This window comes from Sordaria macrospora, chromosome 1, assembly GCF_033870435.1.
Source record: "Sordaria macrospora chromosome 1, complete sequence".
Taxonomy (NCBI): Eukaryota; Fungi; Ascomycota; class Sordariomycetes; order Sordariales; family Sordariaceae; genus Sordaria; species Sordaria macrospora.
The window spans coordinates 7,907,623-7,927,566 of record NC_089371.1 but is presented as its reverse complement, the minus strand read 5'-3'; the positions used below and the strand labels follow the sequence as shown (position 1 = coordinate 7,927,566).

At 51.1% G+C, this 19,944-nt stretch overlaps 5 protein-coding genes and 1 non-coding gene across 6 annotated transcripts; 5 read left to right on the top strand and 1 right to left on the bottom strand.

Annotated features, from left to right (window-relative positions):
• Window positions 1–308: 308 nt before the first annotated feature.
• On the bottom strand, window positions 309–2,329 carry SMAC4_00430 (uncharacterized protein). Its single transcript, XM_024655491.2, has 2 exons — window positions 1,244–2,329; window positions 309–1,142 (listed from the first exon to the last, which is right to left on the bottom strand). The coding sequence occupies exons 1-2, from the start codon at window positions 2,133–2,135 to the stop codon at window positions 604–606; spliced, it is 1,431 nt and encodes a 476-aa protein (XP_024511016.1). The 5' UTR covers window positions 2,136–2,329; the 3' UTR covers window positions 309–603.
• Window positions 2,330–2,509: 180 nt separating this feature from the next.
• SMAC4_00429 (uncharacterized protein) lies at window positions 2,510–4,298 on the top strand. The gene is made up of 4 exons (XM_003351834.2): window positions 2,510–3,026; window positions 3,099–3,363; window positions 3,423–3,607; window positions 3,664–4,298. The coding sequence occupies exons 1-4, from the start codon at window positions 2,799–2,801 to the stop codon at window positions 4,021–4,023; spliced, it is 1,038 nt and encodes a 345-aa protein (XP_003351882.1). The 5' UTR covers window positions 2,510–2,798; the 3' UTR covers window positions 4,024–4,298.
• A 199-nt stretch (window positions 4,299–4,497) lies between these two features.
• On the top strand, window positions 4,498–5,842 carry SMAC4_00428 (uncharacterized protein). The gene has a single exon (XM_003351833.3). The coding sequence runs from the start codon at window positions 4,571–4,573 to the stop codon at window positions 5,609–5,611; it is 1,041 nt and encodes a 346-aa protein (XP_003351881.2). The 5' UTR covers window positions 4,498–4,570; the 3' UTR covers window positions 5,612–5,842.
• A 387-nt stretch (window positions 5,843–6,229) lies between these two features.
• SMAC4_00427 (uncharacterized protein) lies at window positions 6,230–8,886 on the top strand (the record flags this gene model as incomplete). The annotated part of the gene is made up of 4 exons (XM_003351832.2): window positions 6,230–6,712; window positions 6,918–6,990; window positions 7,485–8,122; window positions 8,214–8,886. 4 exons carry the CDS (start codon window positions 6,230–6,232, stop codon window positions 8,805–8,807), a joined length of 1,788 nt encoding a protein of 595 aa, XP_003351880.1. The 3' UTR covers window positions 8,808–8,886.
• Window positions 8,887–11,513: 2,627 nt separating this feature from the next.
• SMAC4_00426 (uncharacterized protein) lies at window positions 11,514–16,766 on the top strand. The gene has a single exon (XM_003351831.2). The coding sequence runs from the start codon at window positions 12,102–12,104 to the stop codon at window positions 15,846–15,848; it is 3,747 nt and encodes a 1,248-aa protein (XP_003351879.2). The 5' UTR covers window positions 11,514–12,101; the 3' UTR covers window positions 15,849–16,766.
• A 445-nt stretch (window positions 16,767–17,211) lies between these two features.
• On the top strand, window positions 17,212–17,284 carry SMAC4_13137. Its single transcript has one exon. It is a non-coding gene; the product is annotated as a tRNA-Lys (tRNA).
• Window positions 17,285–19,944: the final 2,660 nt, after the last annotated feature.

The window sequence follows — 19,944 nt, the reverse complement described above, 5'->3', positions numbered from 1 at the left end:
TTGAGAGAGTGACTTGGACGCTCAAAAGAAAGGCATCGTTACACTTCTGTTAGGCAGCGGCGGAATCGTGCGAATGCCGTCCATGCGGATGGAATAGGTAGGGGGGTAATGTTGCGAGTGCGGGGTGAACTATGATACTCCGACCCCGATGAAGAAGGAAAGGGAAGTGATGGTGTAGTTATGTAAACTTTTCGGCAGACTAAATCTCATCAGCCATTGGACGATCAGGATAACATTTCGCGGTACCTGCTTAGAACTCACATCGTGGTAGCTACCTAGGCATTCACCACAAGTCCAATTATCGTGATCATGTAGTAAGTGCGGTCATGCTCTCCTATTATTATCTATACTCTAACAGAGTTGCATAGTCTAAGTTATTCTTCAAAGGAAATCCACCCATCTTCTTTGTTTGCTTTCTTTTTTTTTTTTTTTGCTTTTCTCCTCCCTTCTTTTTTTTACTCTTTATCCTCCTCTACCCACTGCCAACCCGGAAATCATAGCGGGTTGCGCTACAGAAAAACAGAAACATCAAAGGGTATCAACAAGCCAGCAAGGCTTAGGAAAAACCAAGGACCAAAACAGACGAGCCAGGACCGCACCAAATCAAAACTGGATGAAGTCCTTTTGCTCGGCGAAATCCAAGTCGGGATCGTCGTCCTGGCCAACAAACTCGTCAACCTCGTCTGAGTCGACATCATCGCTATCGACCGATTCATCGTCGCTGGAAAGATCCTCCATCTCAGCGTCGTCGCGGGCATTAGCTCTGCGCAAGACGCTCGCCCTTTCCCTATGCGGTAATTTACAACCCTTGGTATTACACACGCCAGTGTTGCTGAAGTCGGGACATTCGAAAACATGGCGGTCAGTGCAGCTTGCACCCTTCTCGCAGTAGCCGTAGAGTCCAAACTCTCGGCAGACCGGGGCAGCTGGAGACACTTTTGCGTGAGTGAATTTGCAATCAGGTTTAGTGCAACTGTCCTTGATGAAGTGCAAGCAAGTGGGGATGCGTTCAGCGGAGAGTTCGTGCGAGAGATCGCAAGAGTCACCGTTGACGCATTCCCCTTGCTGGAGAAAGTCCTTGCAAACGGCAACCTTGGCCGGGTCGTGGATGTATCGGCACCGGGGGCCTTTGGTGCATGAACCTGCCAGTGTATGTCAGTATCAACATCTTTTGGACTTACCAGACCCAGTCTTTTCGACGTGGTGTCGGTTGAAGTTCCGAAATCTGGAAAATTGGAGTTACCGGTCATGGAGAAGTTGCGGCAAGGCACGTTGACCTTCTTCACAGCGCTGGATTGACTATAACAAGTTAGCGGATGATTCAAAGGGGACCGGGCCACATACCGCTGCGCTTTAACAATGCCATGGCGGTACAAGTTCCCGTTTTTACTGCGGTAGAACTTGACACCGCCTACGATGGCCATTTTCGGGGTCGGCCCCGAGTTGAGATCGCCTGTGAAAGGGTGAGTATTGGGCACAGCCAGCGCTTGCGACGGCGGTCTCGACGCACCGGGAATCTTGACGAGTTTGCTTCCGTTCTTCGTGACGGCAAAACGTATACCCTGCACCGTTAGTTCATACTGGTTAGGCATCGCTGCCGAGCGATTGCCAGCACGGTGTAGATGGTTGATCAACTTGGTCCGTTCCAGATCATCTCTCTGCTGTTGCTTCTGGCGCAGGGTTTGCTCGATGGCACGAGTGCGAGCCTGGGCTTCCTTCTGATAGATGGACGAGTTGATGATTTGACGGTGACGGTCGTTCTTTGCTACCCAGGACGACGTGGACGAGTCCGACGTGGCGCCCGAGCTAGGCTGACCGGCTTTACCTTGTTGAGACGCGCCATTCAACACCAAGGTCCTATGACGGTGGACAGGCTTGGTGAAATGGCCGCGAGTTGGTGGGTATGGGTAGCCTCCTCTTTGATGACGCCAGCTTCCAGAATAACCTGAGTCTTCACGACCGTCAATACCAGCTCGGTTGCTGTTTCGAGACCCGACGGACGTACGATGATGCGGCGGTGCGTGGCTGCTCTGCGGCGGAACAAGGCCTGCTTGTTGGTTTTTGTGCTGGTTGATCTGACCGGCCACACGCGCGATCTTTTCCATCAGCTCCTGATCCTCGGGGGACATTGTCATCTTGCTATCTGTTTGTTCGGATCCAAGAGCCGACACAGATGGTTGCTGTTTTGCGATTCAAATATCAGAAGAGTTTCGAGATATTGCGTAAGAGTTGGATAATAAGGCGATCGTCTTGCGTCGGTTATTCAAAGTGAAGCAAAAGCGACGAATGGTCGCGATGATTGCGGCGGCGCGCAAAAACAGATGATGGATGCAAGGTGGAAGGATTTTGGTTCATTGTCCAACGGAGAACTGCCAGTGATCTGTGAGGGGGGACGCGCCAGAGTGCAGCCAATCAGACGATAGCCAAGATCGCTATCAGAGAAAGAAGGCCCTGGAACAATGCGTCACCAGTCACCACCTTCACTGAAAGAGGTACAAGGGCACTTGTCATCAAAGACCCCACTAGCCGCTTCACTTGCGGGAGAGCGGGTCGCGCTAGGCTCAAGTAGTGGCTTACATAATACTTGAAAAGGTACGTACCTAGGTACGGTCTTTGTCCTGACGTTGACGTTCGCGGCTGCTGTCAACCAAGCAACCTCAACAACAACAACCACGACAATCACGCCCCCAACTTTCGGTCCACGCTGCCACAAGACCCCGATAACCAACGAACGAGCGAGATAATATCTACGTGTACATCGATATCCACTAGATCCGTGACAACGACCAACTTCAAACATGGCCGATCCCATGAGAATCAAGCCTGACCCGGACGCTGCTTTCGCCGAAGACGACCTAGATGAATCAGCCGACTTGGGATTTTACGATCCCAATGATTTCCCTCTGAAAAATGCCTACCTCGCTCGCCTCCCAGGCTATGTCTGGCAAGCATGGGCTTCGCTTCCCGACGATGCGGAAATTCAGATCGGGAATGTCCGTCGCATTGTCCAAGAAGGTCAACCGGAGGTCGGTTCCATCACCTCGCCCTGGACACTATATTGTCTTAAATAGGCTTGCTGACAATGTTTGCACTCTCAGAAGCTCCAAATTCTCCTTGACGACCTTCCGCAGCACAAAGAAATTCCCAAGGAATACAACCTCGACATGGTAGATGCCAACGTCAACAACACATTCGTCTTCGGTGAACACGACCACCCAAGTTATGCTGCCAAGAACAAGGAGCGGGCTGAGGCTTTGGCTCAGGGCATACCGGCACACCTTGTCCGCCAGCAGATGAGGCAGTCAGAACCGCCTCAGGAACGCGCAAAGAAGGGACAGCAGTACACCAAGAAGGCTATTCCGAGTTCGTCATAACCAATTCCTCAGCTGGTCTGTCCGACAGGTGCTAACTTCAGACTCCAGAACAAACGACGATTGTAGCGACCATCAAGCGTGAGGTGGTGGCCACTCCTTTGGAGAATCCGGAGACAGATTATGCGCTCGCAGCTCGAGGCCAGAAGCAGACGGCTCCCAAACATACAGTACAGGTCCTGGATCGTCTGCCGCCCAATGGTATTACGGATCCCAAGGGTTGGGAAACATTCTTGGTGCGTGTTATCGAAGAATTATTACCACTGGAGCTTCCACTAACACCAAACAACAGCGCACGACCGAGGCTCCGAGCAAGGCCAAGAAGATGGACAACAAGACCGCTCGCTGGCCCGAAAACCAGCTTCTCGACGAGCTCGCCAAATGCTTCTCCGTCTATATGTACTGGTCCATCAAGGCACTGCGCTCTCGAATCCCTCAGCCCGAGGCTTTCATCCGAGAGTGCTTGGACAAGATTGCCGTTATTCATCGAGCGGGTACTTTTGCGAACCACTGGTCTCTCAAGCCGGAATATCAGAGTATGATTTCCGACAAGGATCTACCGGCACCAACCAACGAAGCGGCACCCAAACCCGAAATCGCATCCGAGGATGAGGATGATGACGATATCAAGATGGAGGACGTTCTGTTTTAAAACGGCAGGACTAGGCAGGGTCTTGAGGGAGGCCATTTTCCTTGTGGCCCATAACTTGCTTTGCGTCAGGCGTTTTGGGTAGACTGGGTTTGCTGCGTTTTTTCTTTGCTCGCAAGACGAACGGTTTTTAGGACCATGCTCATACAATGATACCCGTTGCATCACTCAACAAGAATCACTTTCCTACTTTGAAATGTTTATTCCTTGCATTTTTTGCTTTCAACGGTTTGCAGCTGTTGGTTATTCAACTGCTTTCATATTCCAAACATTAGCCACAATGTGTGACGATGGTAACAACACCTTGGGCGATTCCCTGTGTCTGATGTCAAACATATTGTCCATAAATGAAGTGGGGCACGCTGTTAATCAGCGCTGTTGTAAATGGTCAGTTACCTATATATTAGGTACACTGGCTGCCTGTACCTTCCTTTGCTCCCTGACTACAGTCCTTCTAACTTCCTCACAACTTGCATCCGCCATTCTTTACAACCACGAAAGCCCCCAAAATTCGCACCTTATCCCAACCAAGCCTCTTTCCTTAATTTCGATGCCCTTCTGGAAAACCGCTCATCAAAGCATAACCCGCAACCTTTTCTCCATCAAAAGAATGGATCGCCTCATAGTCTTCGACTTTGACGGTACCGTCACCCAACAAGACACTATCAACTTTCTCGCTCAACTCCCCATCTACTCTAACCATCTCGGCCGCCTTCGAGAGGAGGCTCGCAAGAAGTGGAGGAACATAGTCGACCTCTACGTCGCCGACCACGCAAAGCACAAGGAGTCATACGTCCCCAAAGCCGAAGACAGAAAAACCTTGGCGGAGGAGCTGGCGTACCTGGAGAGCTTGAGAACGGTCGAAGTGGCGAGTGCGGAGAGGGTAGTCAACTCCAAGTTCTTTGCCTGGTTGACGAGGGAACAATTTGTGGAGCTTGGGAGGCGGGCTAGAGAGAATGGCGAGGATCCAGAATGGGAGGGGGGTGAAGGTGAAGGAGATATTGTAAGAGTGAGGAAGGGGTTCTCGGAGTTTGTGCGACAAGCTAAAGCGCGAGGAGATAAGTTGGGGATAGTGAGCGTGAACTGGTCACAGGCGTTCGTTGAAGGGGTGATTGGGGCAGAAGAAGAAGAAGAAGATGTTGAGGATAGAGATCAGGGTCAGTGTCAGGGTCACAAAAAAGGCTTCTTTGTCAAGAGGGTTAATGAGATTAAGTATCCTGACGGAGAGCTGGAAGGACCGCGGGAGATGGGAGGGAAGGTGATGATGACTGCTAGGGATAAGTTGGAGGCTTTTGAGACGATGTTATTGGATGAGGTTGCGGATGGTGATGGTGATGGGGAGAAGATCAAAGAGAAGCGTGGTAGAGGAAGCGTGTACTTTGGCGATTCGGTGACGGATTTGGAGTGTTTGTTGAGAGCGGATACGGGGATCGTGGTGGTGAATGAGGGCGAGGAGGAGAAGAGCAAGTTGTTGGGCACTTTGCAGAGGTTGGGATTCGAGGTGCCACATGTGTCGGAAGCCCGACAGGGTGCAAAGTTGGCGTGGGCGAGAGATTTTGAGGAGGTTTTGGGGAGTAAGATTTTGGGCTGAGCGCCTCCTGAGAATATGGTGCCTAATTAGTGAATGGGTGAAAGCCATGGAGATGCATGGCCTTGTTCACTCTATGTTCGTTAGAGTATGGTACCAATGACAGACAAGTCGGAATTTCGTTTAGTTAATGTGTTTGAGCCACAGATCCAAGGAAAGTAAATGATACCTCTAAGCTCTCCCCATAAACTCTTGATGTTTGATCAGTAATGGATATTAGGACTTATTACCTGTGTGTTTGTCTCTTTAGTTTCCATTGTTCTCATTTTTCTCACCGGTCAATGACACCACCAATTTTGTGAGCACAAATTCTTTGTTCCACAGCAACATATCACAACTGGTTTTTCTGCTGTCATCCGAACATTATCACTGATTGAAAGCACCGTTAGTTTGTGCTGGAACATTGTACCAAGCTTCTTCATTCCATCAACAAACAAAAGTATATAACAAGCAAGTCATGCCCACGTCCAACACCGCGTGTGTGTGTGTGTATACCAAACATCTTCATCCCTTGGATACATAGATTGTACCAACTGCAGTACTACTCCGCTTTAGGAACCCGTTACACCCGGTTGACCACAAGCAAAGGCCACCTACCAAAACAACAACACGCGCCCAAAAATGTGTATCCACCACCGTCTCATCTACCGCAAATGCGGCCACTCCACCTGGCTAGGCATAACCAAAAAGTGCCAGACAGAGCGCAGCTTTGACCAAGGTAAGACCGACGAGGGGTGCAATGTCATGTGGGCCCATCCGCTTTCTACGTATCGGGTCGACAGGTGTTGCGAGAGCTGTGGCGTCAAAAGAGTGACGACAGATCGGGTTATTGATGAGATTAGAGCGAAAATCCAGTTTACTAGGGAGCTGTTGGCTAAGATCCAGGAGGCTTCTCGAGGTTTGGAACGACGTGTTGAGGAGAGTGAAAAGGGGAGTAGTGATGGTGGGGAAAGTAAACAGTCGTCGTCGGTTAGGTCGGATGAAAGAGGGAAATCGCCTGAGGTGGTGGTAATCGTCGATGACGATGGTGATGGTGATGATGATGATTATGTCGTCAAAGAGGCAGAGATGATGGATCTTATCGATCCTGATGAGGTGATTAAGGTGAGTCAAGCTAACTTTCGAGATATGGTAGCGTTTGCGAGGGAATATGCCTCCGCCTCCATTCTGGGGTGAAACTTCCGATTAGTATCGAATTTTCAAGTTACCATTCAATTATCATCCCCAAATTTCTTCTCGATTCCCTTTCTTCATAGGCATCAACTTGTAATAGACTAGTAGTTAACACATCATGTAGAAAAACGAACAGTTTGTCGGCGGTATCAGCATCGATCTCCAGTCATCTGTGAAACCTCAGCAGACTCCGAGAAGGCGATTGAAGGGTAAGTTGAAGATCAAGATTCCGATTAGCAACTCCTTGCAAAGTCGACATGTCATCGTCGAAGATCATGCTCCCTTACATGCTAGGTAAGCTTCAAGTGACATTCCTCAGCCCAGTCTCTGGGGTCCTGTCAGCGAGCATGCCACTAACAACGGCCCTCAAGTAGTGATAAAGAGGTGGCACGGCCACTCAGCCATGAAGACGGGCTCAGCCAATGTAGCGAATCGCTCTTCTCGGACGAGACAAGTCACGAACTGACCATGAGCGACGTGACCCCATGATCGATCACTTGTCTTCAACAAGATGGCATTCGGTGGTTGGGAACAGAAAAGGAAAGGGTTCCAAGTCAGCTGGAGGGACGGGTCACTCTTGGCGCTGCTGTCAAAAAGAGGAGCCAATCCCCACAGACAAGCAATGATGATGTGAGTGGGGCCGTGCACTGAGTCCCTTAAATCCTCCAGCCCCAACCGGTTCGTCATATCGCATAAAACGCAGGAACGCGCATCGCGACCGACATCACCGCATTGCCCCATTTTCCCCATTCCCCCACCTGGCAGCTCTTGACGATGCCATGGGGTCTGTGGGCATCGCCTACCACAAACAGTGGGAAGGATGAGGGGAAACCATCACCTTCTCATTCAACCAACTCTTCATCAACCACCACAACATCAACAGCAAGCGCCAACAACAGTGACCATGGCATCTTCAACACGTCTACGAATCCCTTTCCCAACTCTCCTCCTCGCCCGGCCGAGCGTGCGCTGCCCGTAGGCTTAACCGACATGCCGCCCATCCCACCCCAACTCAAAAAGAAAACCATCTCTTGGAATGACTCCCTATGGACGCTCATTGACTGGCAGCACTACCAAGAGCCGCGATCGATCGTGCTTTACACCCTTCCGACCATCGGCGCTTTCGCACTCTTCGGAATCTGGCGCTCGTTTCTCCGCCGCTTTCGCGGCACCGCATATATCTCGCCGGGGTTCTTTCGGCGGCGCACGCTGCTAGGCAAGGCGACGAGCGTGGGCGATGGCGATGGATTCCATTTCTTCCACACGCCCGGCGGACGGCTGGCGGGATGGGGCTGGTTGCGCAAGGTGCCGACAGGTAGAAAGGAGTTGAGGGATCGAACGGTTAGTTTAAATCTTCGCGCTGTTTCTGATTGAGGCGCTGTAAATGAGGGCGGCGATAAGTGTTAACTCGTGCGCTTTTACACACATTCAGATCCCAATCCGCATCGCAGGCATTGACGCCCCCGAAGGCGCCCACTTCGGCCGACCCGCGCAACCCTACTCGAAAGAAGCTCTCGAATGGCTCCGAAGCTACATCCTCAATAAGCGCGTATGGGCGCGCATATACCGCAAGGACCAATACGACCGGGTCGTCGCGACCGTCTTCGTCCGAAAACCGCCCTTGTTCCTGCGCAAGGATGTCGGGCTGGAGATGCTCAAGCAGGGGCTGGCGACCACGTACGAAGCGAAGTCGGGCGCGGAGTTTGGTGGCCCCAAGATGGAGCAGGTATATAAGAATGCGGAGGCGGTGGCGAGGAGGAAGGGCAAGGGGATGTGGGCGAATACATTGACGGGCTTCTTTGGCCTGGGGAGTAGGAAGGAGATTGAGAGCCCGAGGCAGTATAAGGATCGGATGAGGGCGGCGGGGAATACTATACTGAAGAAGCCCAAGGCGACGAGCGCTGCGAAGAAGGCCACGGCCGTGAAGATGGAGACGGTGGCTGTTGTGAAGAAGGAAACAGCGGCTGGGAAGAAGGTGAAGACAAAGACGACGGCTGCAGATAGCGCCGCGGCAAAGAAGGTATGATGATGATCCTAGGATATGGATAACGACTGATGATACCCATGAAATGATATATTTGAGAATGGATCTGGTCTCTGATCGTCTAAACTTGTCACTACACTTCGCAATGCATGTGACTAGGGCCTATCCCGTGTAGACGATGCGCAACTGGTATTGAAGACATGCGTAAACCCCTTGTTAAGGAGGTATAAGAGATGGCATATGAAGAGATGGCATATGAAATCTGATCTCCAAACCACATGGCGAGCCAATACCCTCCATGTTTCGTCTCCAAACTTAATTCCACAAACGCGCAGTTACTTTTCGTAGATCCTACGTCAACAATGCGGTGCAAAGGCCGGATGAACGCCCGCAGGCCCCAAAATGTTTCGCATAAGCCTTATGCAACGCACGTCTGTCGATCCCGAACGCAAAGCCTTTTCTAGGGGTTCTTTTCAACGCATGATCGACGCTGGGTGATGTGTTCCCAACGAACAAAGCAACGACGAGTGGGATGAAAAAACCAACGATAGACATTTGTCATAACTTCGAGCATATTGGTACCTGGTAAGGTGGCGGATGAACTGACATGACCGGAGAGACCAACCAGACCCCTAAGTATATCGCCAACTTGTTTTCATTCACACTTGTCCCCAACGATGAAAGCTCCCGCTCAACGGCCCCACGGCGGATGCAATCACGGCCCGCGAAGAGGGCACACAGAGCTGTTGAAAGCTTATACCGTTAAGTCCGGCTCTTTTCAAGCGCCGCCGAGGTCTTGTGTGTGGGGGGGATGGGATCCACCGATGATGCCCGACGGCCGGTCCGCGCGGCGGGGGCCTCGTGGTTTCGCGTGCTTTGTGCAGATGCCCCGCAGGGGCGCCCGGAGGCACGAGGAATTTCGGAAGTCTCGTCAAGCTTTCAAGAAGCCACCTTGTAACCCGATTGTTTCCTCTTGATGAGTTGTCGGTGGTGTTATCCCGAAGCAATTGCCTGAGTGAGATGTACTCATGCGAAGCAACATACTTTACACCGAAACTCGTACCCACGCACCTGCCCGAGACAAGCCACTGCAGTGAATCGTGGGGTTATCGCCGTTCCTGAAAGCGATTAGCGGTAAATGGCTGGAGGACTCTGGGACAGCCCCTGTCGCCATTCTCCCAACTAACCCCAATCGCGCGATGGTCCCTACGCAAGAAACACCGGGTGCCCCTGAGTTGTCCGCTGTGGACTGCTTGGGCTTGGCCGATGGAGCTGAGTGGTGTTGACGCTGGTGAGTGCCGACAAGCTGAGATTTTCACTTCCTCGCGCTTGAAGAAACGAAAAGCAAAACAAACACCGGGGTTCTTGGATGAAGTGGAAAGGGAGCCCACGACACTCATTTCAGCAATCATTGTCTTTTACGATATCCATCATTCTTTTCGCCCTTCAATCGGGCTGTTAGTTCCCTTTATTTCTTTCGCTTTTCCAGTATTTCGGAACATTCTCAAGCAACCACGGGTAGCCGCCCTGCCACTCTTTTTCGTATTGTGTTTGCGCAGTCGTCCCGCCGTTTCCAATCGCTAGAACTCTGAAGAAGGTCCCGGCCACACGGCCCCTGATCGTCGGTTTTAAGGTCGTTCTCTGACAGCAAGCAATTGAAGCCTCGGTCTTGTGATAAAGGAGAGCTCGTTGCGACTGTGATTCATTCACGTCACAGCACAGCGTTCTTGGTTGGTACTCAAAACTCCAAAATCGGCGGAAGTAGACACCAAACAACAGCTTGAAACACTTTTGTCTTCCTTGTGTAGCTTGGGTTGAAGAGAGAGACGTTTTGTGCGACGAAAGAGCATCTTGGGGTTGCACGACGAGCCGCCTGCAAAGCGGAGCAAACACTCATTTAAGTTGTGGAGCACTCCTTAATAAACGACATTGAAGGTCAAGCGCAAGGGAGAACTGGAAGTGGAAGATCAAAGAAATCGCCCCCTGGCCAACCAACCAATCCTTCGGCTCATCGCTTTTATCGATCAGAGGCTCAAAGCTATCAATCATATCGAAAACATCGAGAATACTCGAGGAAGCACAAGTAAAAACGTGCGCCCGGTGATTCGCCACCACGCCGCCGTCGTCCAGAGCTGTCTGAGCGCGCGGGCCATCCCTCACACACGCACCTGGCACTTCGAAAACGCAGGCAAGCACGGCAAGCAACCCTGAGCTCAGAAGTGCAGCAGCCCGGTGCAGGCGCAAGCAATCTGATCCCGAGGGACACGAGTAACATCAAATCAAAACCACATCGACACCAAGGACAAGCCTTTAAAGGTTGTCCTTGGTTCTTGTCCAGGGAGTGACGCATCTTAGCTTGTGCTGCCATTTGGGACACTGGGAGGACATCGAAAAGGCCGAGAACAGGAACAGAAGCAGCATCAGCAGCTTGGTTGCCCAGCCAGGACTAATCTCTTTCAAGGCTGGTTGAAAGTGACGGCATACCCCATCCGACGTTCCATTCGTCGATGCAGCTACGGTTGTGTTTCCCGTTGTAGACAAGCGGACATTGCGCTGACCCAGGTTGCCCAGTCATTTGCAAGAGGGAAGGAGCACAACGAGGGACAGAGACAGGAACAGGAACAGCGCCTGCCGTCTGTGAGAAAGAGGAATTTGCGGTCCGTGCAACGTGCAACGAGAGGCAACGACCGAAACTTGCCCGTTCACGCCAACAGCACCCCCAACCCAACACATACCATAGTACCACAACTTCCACTCATTTTCTTCGACTACCCAGACGGGAGGTCGGGTCACCCTCCATCTCAGCATTCTTGAGCGTCATCACACATTTTCAAGGCGGCACCCGCCCGGCCAGCCATATCAAGGCGAAAATCACAACAAACCTAACCAGGTCCCAAGGTGGTCGCGAAGCCCAACTCTTTGTCGACACCAACAACAGACCTCGTCGCCGTCAGGTCCCGTTTCTCATTCTCTCCTGTCCTTAGCAAACCCGCTTGCTATCGACGACCGGGATACTCCCCCCTAATTCCACTTGATTCTAATTATTATCACCTTCGTTTGAGCCCGTCTAAAAACGGCGCTCGTTTTCAAGATCGTCGTCCCGGACCTGGAGATCTCACCTAATTGACGTCGGCGGCAACTTCCACTACTCAAACCATCACGCGCTCGGTCCCCACCCTATCGCGAACTGTTCAGCTGTTTAGGTACTCACCATCGTGGTTATGGCCTTCCGATCATAGCAACTTTAACCCCGACTACCACGACCAAGAGCAGTATACGTGCTCATCCCTGGTCGGCGACCTTTTTCTCCACCACATAAACTTACTCGGAACCGCGATGCGACTACCTTTCCGCCGGCGCAATGATGCGCGTGGCCAGTCTTTCTCTCCGATATCACTTCTTCTCACCTTAACCTCAGTAGCGCTATCACCCGCCACCGCGATATCGTTTACCCCCGCGCCCGTGACAAACCTTGACCTCAAGGACCTTGGTCGGGTAGCCCTTGCTGGCGACTTTTCCGGCATATCTCTCTTCCAGTTCGAGGAACAGAATGAGCGACCTTTCAAGACAAATGGCAGCCAGTCGCTTATGGCACGCATGCCCAACGGCATTTTCGGCCCCGTTGTCACCACCGATGCGACCATCCTGACCATGTGTAATTTTGTGGAGGACAGTGGGAAATCTGGACTCATCATCGCCGGAAACTTCACGAGCTTGCAACTGCCGACACACGGAAGCGAGAGTCCCACCATTAAGGAGTCCAAAGCGATAGCGCTGTTCGACCCAAACACATCCAAGATCGAGACGCTTTCAGGTCTAGAAGGTCAGGTCTATGCTGTACTATGTGACCGTGACACCAACTCGGTATACGTGGGTGGAAGCTTCGAGGGGGAAACTTCTAGGAATGCGATCGCATGGGTTGGGGGACAGGGATGGACGGAACTGCCATTTAAGGGGTTTAATGGACCTGTCAACTCCATAACGAAGGCATCCAATGGTCATATCATTTGGGGTGGAACTTTCACAGGTCTGGGGAATGCGACTGCGCCGACAGAGCGCGATGGACAAGTCATCAACCTCTCCACCGCCGACATCTCGGCCGGCTCTTCGACAACCAGGGAGGAGTTCAGTGATCCTAAGAACATCGTGTGCAGCACTAGCGGAGCCGATGGAACAGGCAAGACGTGGTTGTTGCAGGAGAACTCACCGGGATTCTGGCAGGCAAAGTTTAGACACGGTTTCCGCCCGACGAAGCTTCGCCTTTACAACACCCACCAGGACGGCGCTGGAACGAAGACATGGCGATTCACTGCGCTCCCCATCAACGGCATCATGAACATGACCTATGTTGACCCAGTCACGAAGAAGAACGCCACTTGCACGAGCGAGTGCCCACTGAGCAACGATAAGGATACCAAGTTCCAGGAATTCCATTTCGTCAACGTCATCGGTATGAACGAATTTCGAATCGATATCTCGGACTATTACGGAAGCGGTGGAGGTTTGAACGGGATCGAGCTCTTTGGAGACGATATTTATTCGTACGCGATCGATGACTTCAACGAGCCTAGCTGCGCAAATCTCGAGTTCAAGTCGTCTTCTACTAAAACAGGCCCTTGGAAGGTTACGCCTTCTCACCAGAGTACCGCCGAATACCTGACTGCCCAGATATCTGCACCCATTACCAATACCTCAGCCAAGATCGTTTTCTCGCCGGACATCAGGGAATCGGGCTTTTACACCGTCAACTTGTATACGCCCGGTTGCATCCAGGATGACACATGTGCGACCAGAGGACAGGTCCAGATTACAGGTCAAATGGTTGCCGACCGTACCAGGGATGACTTCGAAACTCAAGTATTTTACCAGACAAACAACTTCGACAAGTACGATCAGATTTACCGGGGCAACATAGATGCGAGCTCATCAAGCTTCCGACCCCAGGTCACCTTGACACCACTTGCCGGCCAGAACTTGGCCAATATCACTCTTGTCGCCCAAAGCGTCAGTTTCACTTTGATTAACAGTACAGGTGGCCTGAACGGTTTATTTGAATATACGCCTGGCCGGCCAGTGAATGTTAGCGACTTCACGGCCTCAGCTATCAATCGCCTTGGATCGAGCTTCTCTGGTAAATCTGCTGTCAACACTCTCGCCACCTCTGGCGATGCCGTTTTTGTTGGAGGCAACTTCACCTCGCCATCTGTTCAGCACGTCGTTGCCCTGAACACCAAGGACTCGACAAACAAGACATTGGGTGGTGGACTCAACGGCGAGGTTGAATCGATGCTTTTGGAGGGTAACACGCTGTACGTTGGAGGAAGTTTTAACAGCACTTCCGAAAAGTCAGTAGACGGTCTCAACAATGTGGCCGCCTACGATACCGAGAAGAACGCATGGAACACCCTCGGTGCTGGTGTTAACGGCAAGGTCATGCGCGTTGTCGGGTTGACGATGAACATTACCGGGTCTACGCCAGAGTTTGTCGTCAGTGTCAACGGCGACTTTGACGAGTTGAATGCCTTTGACAAGAACCCTGCTGTTTCCGTAACTGGTTTCGGCATCTGGGTGCCTTCGCAGAAGAACTGGGTGCAAAACCTGGATCTCCAGTTGGAGTCGATTGATGGTGTTCTCTCAACGTCCATCCTTGATCGCGCTGGAAACGGTTCCCTTTACGCCGGCTCGTTGATTTCGTCCACGCTGGGTGTTAGGGGCATTGCCGGCTTTGGAGAAAAGCTCACAGGTTTTCCCGTTAAGATCCAAGCCCCCCCGAAGTCGCCCAGCTCCAGTTCGTTGACCAAGCGTGATGGTTCGACAAGTGATAGCAGTCTGCAAGGAGTTGTTACAGGCATCTTTGACAAGGAGAACAAAAGGAATCTTACCATCCTCGGTGGTCATTTCACTGCAACCGGTAGTGGATCTGCGATCAATAACCTCCTTATCATGGACGGCAAAAATAACGACGAAGTCTCTGGTCTTGGTGATGGCATCTCCCAGGATTCCACCGTTATGGCGTTGGCTGTGCATAATGATATCCTGTTTGCCGGTGGCAACATTACCGGCACTGTCAACGGTAACGAGGTAAAGGCATTGGTCACATACAACCTTGCCAGCAAGTCGTTCAACTCTCAACCCCCGTCCCTCAATGGTGGTGAAGTCACTGTCTCTTCCATTGCTGTTCGTGACGGCACAGACGATGTCTACGTTGGAGGATCCTTTACACAGGCGGGCTCTCTCGATTGTCCGGGCGTCTGCTTCTTCAGCACATCTTCGTCGCAATGGCTACAAGCTGGCCAAAACCTCGGAGGAACTGTCAACACCCTCCTGTGGGTCGATAAGAACCTGCTCCTTGCCGGCGGCAACCTCACCATCAACAACACCGCCTCAACCTACCTGGCCACTTACAACTCCAAGACCTTGGTGTGGGACGCTTACCCCGATGCTGGCCAGCTCCCCGGACCAGTTGACGTTCTTACTGCCGGCACCAGCGACAAGAAGCAAATCTGGGTATCAGGAACCGCCTCCAACGGCTCGGTGTATCTCATGAAGTCCGAAAAGGATGATGGATCATCCTGGCATTCCGTTGGCCAAACCTTACAGTCCGGCACTAAGATCCGTGGTCTCCAGATCTTTCACCTCAGCAAGTCTCATGACAAGCACGCTCTCGTCGACGACAAGGAGGCCCTCATGCTCACCGGCCACATCGTCCTGCCTGATTTTGGCTCAGCCTCTGGCGTTCTCTTCGACGGAGCGAACTTCAAGCCATTTGCTCTGACCACCAACTCCGGCAACGCTCCAGGCTCACTTGCCGCCGTCTTTTCCGAGAAGCAGAACTTCTTCGGCAAGGATGGCAAGCACCTGCCACTGGTGTTTGTCGTTCTCATCGGTCTCGGCATCTCGCTGGCCCTCATGCTCCTCATCGTCGTGGCCGGTTTGATCCTCGACAGAATCCGCAAGAAGCGCGAGGGTTACGTGCCTGCCCCGACGTCCATGTATGACCGTGGCAGCGGCATCCAGAGGATACCACCTCATGAGCTGCTGGAGGGGCTAAGTAAAAGTCGATCTGGTGCGCCCCAGATGTAAACCGACATAGGGGGGCACAGGGTGTGGAGGATAAAATGGGCTTTCGGTAATGGGTTATTAGATGGGTTTGGTTTCGTCAGTCAGAGGAGGAAATACCACGAGTTTCTGCATGGGTTTTTTTTATTAGCATCCTTGTTCATTCTTTTGTCATTGTCAATCATTCAAGCGTTAATATTTCCCTGGGTTCGTTTTGACAAAAGTAAGCAGCGGCAACTGGTAGCGGCAGCGGCAGTGGCATGGCGTTCTCTTTATGTGCACTTTCTCTCACATATTTTCTTTTTGTCTCTTGTTGCTTTATCTCGCCCACAACATGGTTCGAAATTGCTACATCAAAATGATACCTACCTAAGTTGAAAATATGGTTGATGGAAACAAGGCTTGTTCTTCCCAGTGTTCTGGCATCATCGTTCATTTTGATTGGGTGGGTGGTCGTTTGTCAACGGTGATAATGGGGATGGACTTATGGTATAGTAATGGGGACCACATGTATCAAGAGGCAAGTGACAACGCAACTACGGCGAGGTTTTTGGCCGGTTTCCATGTGTGAGATGAGACGAGACACGTATCTCAACGATTCCCTTTCTTCGCTCGTCCTTCACTTCATTTATTTCTGGAAGGCTGCATCTTCAACAACCTCATGAGGAAGGCAGTTCCCTACCTTACTAGCCACACAAACTGTGCGTACCTAGGTGATGGTAATCTTTCATTTCTTTTCAAAGTACATAATGTCTAAGTTTAGTTCGCTTACATCTAGGTCTAGGGGAGTGAGACCTCCTACTTTCACTATCTATCTTTTCCTTTTGTCTCAAACGTTAAAATGTTAAATTGGCGGAGCTAGCTTGTTCGAAATCTTTCTGGCTGGTAGAGATCGAGATTGGACGACGACGACGATTACGTGTCACAGGTTGACATTGGTTATATAGTGTGCATTCCGAGTTCTGCCTTGCAAGCAGAACATCGTCCTATCTTTTGTAGGTTTGGCCGTCTGGGCATATGCACTCCAGCCTGTCATATTACGGTTTAGTGGAGGAAGGGGTGAAAGGATTAGACGGAGGAGGTTGGACAAGAGACAACGGATGTGGCATGTGAAGAGGTAAGTATTTAGATAAAATACAATTCTTGGACTTGTCATCCAATCCATAACTACACTAGGTGTCTATCATATACTATCGTGTCCTTTGCGTGCTACGCTTCATTGCATATTAACAGACAGACTTGATGAGGTGGCGGGAAGTTATTATGCTGGGATGTGATACGAAAGACTACATTGACTAAAAGACGGAGATAGGTGGCAAAGTTTTATATATAAGCTTAAGATAGAACCAGCACTTCCAACCAATCATGGCAGCTCCTCAAAACAGCTGCCCGGCTAGCTCAATCGGTAGAGCGTGAGACTCTTAATCTCAAGGTTGTGGGTTCGACCCCCACGTCGGGCTCAATTCCCGTCGTAAGACTTTCTTTTTTGCAATTTCTTTCAATAGAGAACTGAGAGTTCATGTTTTCCACTCGTGCGACATTTCTCCTCTTCCTTGTCCAATGTTCATTTTTGCGTTGTTTACATGCAACATGTGCCTTTCATTGGGGCTTTTTTGCAGTATGACGACGCACCGCCGTTGAGCAGCGATGGACAGCTCGGGTGTTGAAACAGATTTTCGCGTACGGCATCATTCAGTTGGAGACACTCCGCGACATTCAAATGAAGAATCGTCGTATTGTTGGCAGGAGGTGCTCATTGACTTCCTCCTTCGTTTGGGCACTTCTAAATCAACTGCAATAAAAGTCGGCGGCGGGGGGTGGAAGAACAAATGTGGAAGGCTCGCAAGCGCATCAAGCCTGATGGACGGAGCTGAGTGAAATTGAGATGGCTCATCCTTCGACGGACCGGCGAAGTAAGGTCTTCCCAAGACCCACGTAGCCCAACTCTTCTTATTGCCGAACAGTGACATTCAGCGACGGATGCTTCGCAATTCGGCGGCCATTTAGAGGGACTGCAACTCAAATATGTGGAGGTGGCTTCGATGAGAGTCTCTGGAGGTACCACTGCTTCCGTCGACGGCAAGGACTTTATGAGCTCCCCGGCCTCTATGTAGTTCAGCCGCCGGCCATTATTTGCCCGGGCAGGCAAGACATGGTGGTCTTTCGATTTCACTATTACCCGCTGCACCACCCGGGCAGAGTCGACCGGAGTTGCTGGTACGTGTAGAGGTACCTGTATTCCAGTTAAGTAGGTACAGCTTATGGAAAGAGCGATCCGAGTCCATGACTGGGAGTTCGCCGGTTCACCACCAGCTCTTGCCGTCGCTGCAGAGCATCGCGACTTCCTCTTCCTCTCCCGCCAGCACCCAGACTAGGTACCTCTACTGCCTCTAGAGGCAGAGGAACTATCGTCACGGATCTGTCAGTTACCAGCTCTCAAAAACGGCAGTGTCTGTGTACAGTCTTTTTCATATCATGTCTGCGGAAGTACTTGGACGAAACAGGACACCAGCAACGGCCATGCTTCTGTGACAGCACCTCTAGCTACCTAACCTAGAGAGATCTTCGAGTTCAAGTTGCATGATGGAGAGAAGTGCGTCGCTGTCTTTCCCGGCCCCAGCATGATCTGTTCCAGTCGTTCTTCAGTACCCTACTCATTACTTAGCAATACAGTGTCGTTGCCACGTGTGAGTGACGGTTTATCGTCCACTATTCCGTAGCCCCTGTCCCCAGCCCTTCGGACAGTTTGCTATACCTATGATTCAGTGGAAGTCACCCATTCTTCAGTACCGAATGAGATACATCTACCTACGATATCGTCAACATCATCAACACTCCTTTTCAACCGGTTAACCGCCACCAAAGTTATGGACTTTGTTGGCTCCATAAGGTACCCAGAGGTATGTTTGCCCACAACTGAGAAGTGGCGGCGCCCGCTTTCAGCCTCTTGATGCTCCCATTTGCTCTTTGGCTTTCCTCCTTCCTCTTTCGGCACTCAGTACGCGATAGGAGAATGCCTCTATTGAGAAGATGTAGTAGGCTCCAGGTAGACGAGTGGCTGGGGTTGAGTGCGAGGTGTGCGATTCAGCAGACGTCGGCAGTCTGTAGAAGTACCAAGGGTAACTGGAATGCCGATAGAGCAGGCTGACGTTGGGCATCTGTCGGTAGAGGTAGGGTAAGTAACGCAGGTAGATAGGTACATGTATGTAGGGTAAATCACCACATATCCAATGCATATGCCATTGCTAGGTATGTAGATAGGTGGAAGTATGTGACAGAGTGTGCAGACACTCTGCTACAGGACAGCGACTACTCGAGGCACCACATCTGAAGCAATGTTGTTGGTGTCTCCACGGGAAACGGTCTGGTGTAAGCAGCCTTGTCTTGATATGGGAAGCTTTACAATTTCGGGACGTGAGTAACTGAGTAGGTCATAGCAAGAACAACCACCACCTCAGTCGTGTGTATCTGTATTGGGCTCCCCCCTCACGGCTCACAGTTGGCTAATTGGATGTGAAGTCATTTACAAAGACTAAAATGCACATTCACAGTCTCACAGTTTCACACCCTTGAAGATTCAAAATTCCTGTTATCATACAGTCTGGAGGTCCGGATGTGTACATCTTACTACATGACCTGGGGCTGCTTCCCCACGTTTATGTTACCGGCTACTCCCGCTGGCAACCATCATGAAATTCCTCATTCATCACCGCATTGACTCTTGCGCTGCCTGTTGCTGAGTGCAAAGACATTTGAAGATGGCCATGGATGGCGATGACGACGATAGGTGGATTACAACACCATCCGTCTGGGCTTCACGATACACCCAGCCAACATGGCCGGTTGGATGATGGAAGAGAGAGACACTGCGGCAGATCGCCGCGATAGAAACCAAGGAAAGAGACAAACTATGTACATACCTACCATACCTGTAGTAAGTGACTTCAATCCACTCACTGCATGCAACAGAACCGCGTTGCAAATCATCATGTATATACACTACTCAACTCTGGAATGTTTGACATCCACTCCGCCCCGTTAACATTCCCACCATTATCACTGCCTGGACTAGATCAAAGCAGCACTGAGCAAGCAAGGCGAGCGAGTAAACTCCGATATT